Source organism: Dendrobates tinctorius, unplaced genomic scaffold (genome assembly GCF_039654945.1).
Source record: "Dendrobates tinctorius isolate UK_male_01 unplaced genomic scaffold, ASM3965494v1 ptg000115l, whole genome shotgun sequence".
Classification (NCBI taxonomy): Eukaryota; Metazoa; Chordata; class Amphibia; order Anura; family Dendrobatidae; genus Dendrobates; species Dendrobates tinctorius.
This window is the reverse complement of record NW_027361783.1, coordinates 4633427-4639426: the sequence shown is the minus strand read 5'-3', so window position 1 is coordinate 4639426 and position 6000 is coordinate 4633427. Positions and strand designations below refer to the sequence as shown.

Genomic DNA, 6000 nt, shown 5'->3' with positions numbered 1-6000 from the left:
CATAGACAGCCTCAATAGTAAAAAGCTGCTCACACTATCTTTGACGAGTGTGACCAACCTGTCAATCACTTTCCAAGCAATGCTTCAAATCGCTTGGAAAGTGCTTGAATATCGCACGCGAAAATCGCGGCAAAATCGCGAACATAATCGCGGTTAAATCGCGGAGAAATTGCGCGGAAAAAAACGCGCAATTTCTGGGAAGGAGTCCGGTTTTTAGGGTCCGGAATAAAACGCTACGTGGGCACATAGCCTAAAGGGGTTTTCCCCACGAATGAAAGTTCATTTTAAAAATTGTCTGTGTCTGACCGTGTACAGAAGATACCACAGCTCCTGGGCAGGGGAGGAAGCAAAAGACAATACTGACATTATAGCAGGAAATCGCAGAGGATACATTTTGTGAGGTAAAATCTCAGTATTGTCTTTTGCTTCCTCCCCTGCCCAGGCAGTCAGGCGCAGACAATTTTTAAAATGAACTGAAATGAAAACCCCTTTAATGTGACCAGCTTCCTCTGCCTGTAGACACGTCGCACATCTACTGCCGGGATCAGCCGAATGATTCACTGTGCCTGCATGGAATTCGCGCAGGCGCAGTGTGATGGTGTATACCGCGCAAGAGGCTGTGTGAGTGTGTGAGTGTGAGTGACTGTGAGTGTGAATGTATGAGTGTGTGTGACTGAGTGTGTGAGTGTGACTGTGAGTGTGAGAGTGTAAATGTGTGTGAGTGTCTGTGTGCGTGTGTGTGGTGCATAGGTGTATAGAGTGTGTGTGTGGTGCGACGGTGTTCCACTGGTGGTACCGCGCAATAGGTTGGTACCAGCAGCAGTTTGGGTGTCCCAATGTGGCGGTCAGTGAACTTCCTCCGCTTGGAATTCTGGGATACTGTGACATCTGGACAGAACAGGAAATGAAAACATTACAAGGCAATTATATAAATATATATATATATCCACACACACATACATAGATATATATTACATAGTCTCCTTTATTATGTATATTGCCATCCCTCATTATACAGTGCCCTCTCTTGTTATGTACAGCACCATCCCTTACATATTGGATTATGTAAAGCCGCATACAAGGTTATCCTGGAAAAACAGTGGATTCCTTCTGCTCAGGCAATGTTCCCCAACTCTGAGGACTGGTTTTTCCAGCAGGACAATGTGCCATGCCACACAGGTAGGCCAATCAATGTGTGGATGAAGGACCACCACATCAAATCCCTGTCATGGCCAGCCCAATCTCCAAACCTGAACCCTATTGAAAACCTCTGGAATGTAATCAAGAGTAAGATGGACAGCCACAAGCCATCAAACAAAGAAGAACTGCTTAAAGTTTTGTACCAGGAGTGGCATAAGGTCACCCAGAAGCAGTGTGAAAGACGTGTGGAAAGCATGACAAAATGCATGAAAGCTGTGATTAAAAATCATGGTTATTCCACAAAATATTGATTTCTGAACTCATCCTGAGTTAAAACATTAGTATTGTTGTTTCTAAATGATTATGAACTTGTTTTCTTAGCATTATTTGAGGTCTGCAAGCACTGCATTGTTTTTGTTCTTTTGACCATTTCTCATTTTCTGAAAATAAATACAAAATTTAGTGCTTGGAAATTCGAAGACATGTTGTCAGTAGTTTATAGAATAAAAGAGCAATTTACATTTTACTCAAAAATATACCTATAAAGAGAAAAATCAGACAAACTCAAAATTTTGCAGTGGTCTCTTAATTTTTGCCAAAGCTGTATATACACACAATTCCTGGAAATCCCTTTGAGAAGATATTCTAAATTCCATGTCTTGTACTTCTGCTTCAGTAAAAACAAGCCCCGCTGCCTCAATTGGCCTCATAATCACACCGATGGCTTTAGTTCTTAAAAAAGCCTGGTATTATCATAATCTGATTTCCTGGCTGTATTTCAGTTTCTTCACACTCTAGTCTTATATGTGGCTAATAATATAATCACAGGTGATTGTGTTAAAATGAACATTTCACTTGAGATGAAAACTACTGCCAAATTATTTTTCTTTTTGCATTTTAAATCTGTATAGATTAGAATAGGAAGTTACTTTTTATTTTTCTAAGCATGACTTTTCTGTTTAAAAGTATTATTTTATAAAAACAAACATAAGTAGCATCCATTTAGTCTAAAGCAGTATAAGAGGAAATAGCAAGAGAAAAACTTACAGAAATGCTCAACTGTTGGAAAATTGCCTATATTTATTTATTCCTTTTTATCCAAAACCCTAACCGCACTGCATATACTTCTACGTATTTACCATACATAAGTGTAATAAAACACATTTTATTAGTGAAGTACTGTGTGAATATTTACTGATTATTGCTATTCAGTAATGTATACCACATTTAGAGAATAGACGAAAGGGTAACAGCTATAAGCGTGACACCACATAGCATCAATGACGCAACAAATTGTCCTTCACTGCAGCACTGACGCCTGTCTCCTCCTCCATCATCTACTGAGAGCAATGCTGTTGAGGAGGCATCAGTGCCATCAAGCTCATCATTCATGTTTGCTGCGGCTTCCACAGTCCACCTTAACACATTGACCTTCAACTCCATGTCAGTGATCATCTCGTCCACCTTCAGAATTTCACTTTCTAGTTCACTGTGCTCCAATTTCTCTTTGTTAGTTGGTGAATTGCTGTAGTTGATGTTCTGGACGCTCAGTGCCCTGGAGGCAATAGCTGAAGTGTTCCCTAGAATATAAAAGGTACTTTAGCAGTCTGAAGCAGTATAACAGGTCAATAAGGATGCCTAGTACATGTCATTAGATCTGTTATTTATAGTAGTTTTGAAAGGAAAAGACCGGATGCTCATGGCAAAATAACCACTTTATAATAAAAGAAAATAAAAATTAGGTCATCCAAACTAATAAAAACTATCATGCTGTTAGAACATTTAATACATTTATCAGTTATCTTCAGAAGTAGCTATTTTAATACTAGTCGAACGTATGAAATATATATCTCATGGGAATCAGAAATAGTGCGAACATATAAATCCCTTAAAACGAATTATTTATTTTATACATTAAAAAACACCTATCCCAGTGAAAAATGGCCAATTCAGACAGGAGGGAAAACAATAGTCTGTTTATCCCTCCTGTACCTCGCTTGCCTGTATTGTGTCTGACCTCTGCTTTGCCCGACTCTGAGTTTTCTTCCTCCTCTGAAAGCAGGATGCTAAGCCCCGCCCCCTTGCAGTCACATGACCGTTCACATGACCGTAGGTCCTGTGCCGGCTTTCTAAAACTTCTACATTCAGGTCCCGTGCATCTTTATTGTCCGGCTGTTCTTGTCCCCAAGGGTCCCTACGGTGCGGGTGAGTCCCTGCTTAGCGGAGGCTGTACGCCGGCGCCGTCAGGACTCTGACAGAACAAAAGAGACAAATGTAAGTCGTACCTATCCAAATCACATTGGAAGTAAGAAACCACTTGCATAAGGGAAGAACACAGACAGGAGAGAGCCCCTGTGGAAGAACAGTGTATGTGTGTCTGTGTGTCTGTGATAAAAGCTGATTGCTGCTGTGGAGATGGGCACCCCTTAGCTCTTGGGCCCCTGTGGCTGTACTGCCTGTACCAATGGCCGCCCCCGATTCGCATGTATCAGACACTGCTCTTTACATGCTAGTATTAAAATATAAATCCCTTAAAACGAATTATTTATTTTATACATTAAAAAACACCTATCCTAGTGAAAAATGGCCAATGCCAAAAATAACCAGACCTACGCTGGGATGCAACATAGCCCTACTTTAAGGCTCACTGATACCTTCCTAGCCATGGAGGTTGGCACCCTAAAAACGAGAATTGGCGCCCCCACTCAACGTGGACTATCCCTCACTCCCCAACAGTCCCTATTCAGACAGGAGGGAAAACAATAATCTGATAGTGCAGAAATGAAACTTCAGAATGCCCTAAGCTCAAGCAAAAACCTCAAACAATTGATGTTGTCCTGATAGAACCCCCACACAGGGGTATATTAATCAATAAATTGCTTGTCATATGTAGGTATGCCCATCTGATATTATAGCAATGAACATTAAAGTTGCCTTAGGCTAAAGTAGGACCCCAGGATACTATTAAAGATAAAAAATCTATTACCTCCACATCATGACCATATGTGACAGACTAATATGTCCGACAGACAGATAATACAAACTAACCCCTCTCAAGGGTATATTCTGAATCATAGTATAATATGGCCATCATGCATCATCTGGGTATCATATATGGATATGACGTCTATTGATTGATCCTCCTGATGAACCGCTATAGGCGGGGAAACGCGTCGGGGTTGACCTGCACATAAGTGACTTTGTTTATTATACTATGATTCAGAATATACCCTTGAGAGGGGTTAGTTTGTATTATCTGTCTGTCGGACATATTAGTCTGTCACATATGGTCATGATGTGGAGGTAATAGATTTTTTATCTTTAATAGTATCCTGGGGTCCTACTTTAGCCTAAGGCAACTTTAATGTTCATTGCTATAATATCAGATGGGCATACCTACATATGACAAGCAATTTATTGGTTAATATACCCCTGTGTGGGGGTTCTATCAGGACAACATCAATTGTTTGAGGTTTTTGCTTGAGCTTAGGGCATTCTGAAGTTTCATTTCTGCACTATCAGATTATTGTTTTCCCTCCTGTCTGAATAGGGACTGTTGGGGAGTGAGGGATAGTCCACGTTGAGTGGGGCGCCAATTCTCGTTTTTAGGGTGCCAACCTCCATGGCTAGGAAGGTATCAGTGAGCCTTAAAGTAGGGCTATGTTGCATCCCAGCGTAGGTCTGGTTATTTTTGGCATTGGCCATTTTTCACTGGGATAGGTGTTTTTTAATGTATAAAATAAATAATTCGTTTTAAGGGATTTATATTTTAATACTAGCATGTAAAGAGCAGTGTCTGATACATGCGAATCGGGGGCGGCCATTGGTACAGGCAGTACAGCCACAGGGGCCCAAGAGCTAAGGGGTGCCCATCTCCACAGCAGCAATCAGCTTTTATCACAGACACACAGACACACATACACTGTTCTTCCACAGGGGCTCTCTCCTGTCTGTGTTCTTCCCTTATGCAAGTGGTTTCTTACTTCCAATGTGATTTGGATAGGTACGACTTACATTTGTCTCTTTTGTTCTGTCAGAGTCCTGACAGCGCCGGCGTACAGCCTCCGCTAAGCAGGGACTCACCCGCACCGTAGGGACCCTTGGGGACAAGAACAGCCAGACAATAAAGATGCACGGGACCTGAATGTAGAAGTTTTAGAAAGCCGGCACAGGACCTACGGTCATGTGAACGGTCATGTGACTGCAAGGGGGCGGGGCTTAGCGTCCTGCTTTCAGAGGAGGAAGAAAACTCAGAGTCGGGCAAAGCAGAGGTCAGGCACAATACAGGCAAGCGAGGTACAGGAGGGATAAACAGACGGGAGGTCAGACAAAGCCAAAGGTCATACACAAGATATCAATACAGTACCAGGGATGAGACAGAATGGACAGTCAGGGCCAAGAAGATCAAAAACCAAACGGACATAGAAGGTACCAAGCAGAATCCAAAGCGATATCCAGAGAACAGACCGAGTCATACACAGGGAATCAAGCAACCAGAACACAGCACTAACACACTCAGGGGTCACCACACAATGCCAAGGGCGAAAGTATAACTGACGGGGGATGTGAGCTTCCTGAGGCTATAAGAAGCCTCCCCAGAACCAATGAGAGGCCACCCTAATAGGTCCCAGGTGTGCAGGTGAGAGTCTGCACTGCGATTAGAACATTAACCCCAGAAGTGCCGGTCACCCAGCACTGATATCATGACATGTTCATTTTGTGATTTTCTTAATTTACATAATAAAAACATAACAAAAGAACACAATTTTTTCATAATAAGTGGTCCAGAACATGATTTCTTTAGTATTTTTCTACTAATAGAGAGAACATAAAATCTGAGCTTCAATATTGTTCGTAGTA

The 6000-nt window shown here is 41.8% G+C and overlaps 1 protein-coding gene across 1 annotated transcript in view; it reads right to left on the bottom strand.

Annotated features, from left to right (window-relative positions):
* Nucleotides 1-2225: 2225 nt before the first annotated feature.
* Nucleotides 2226-6000, bottom strand: part of LOC141101126 (regulator of G-protein signaling 9-binding protein B-like) — a 67812-nt gene continuing 64037 nt past the window's right edge. The window contains exon 3 of the mRNA XM_073589952.1: nucleotides 2226-2720. Within this exon, the coding sequence (XP_073446053.1) occupies nucleotides 2368-2720 (353 nt within the window). The 3' untranslated portion in view covers nucleotides 2226-2367. The remainder of the gene's footprint in view (nucleotides 2721-6000) is intronic.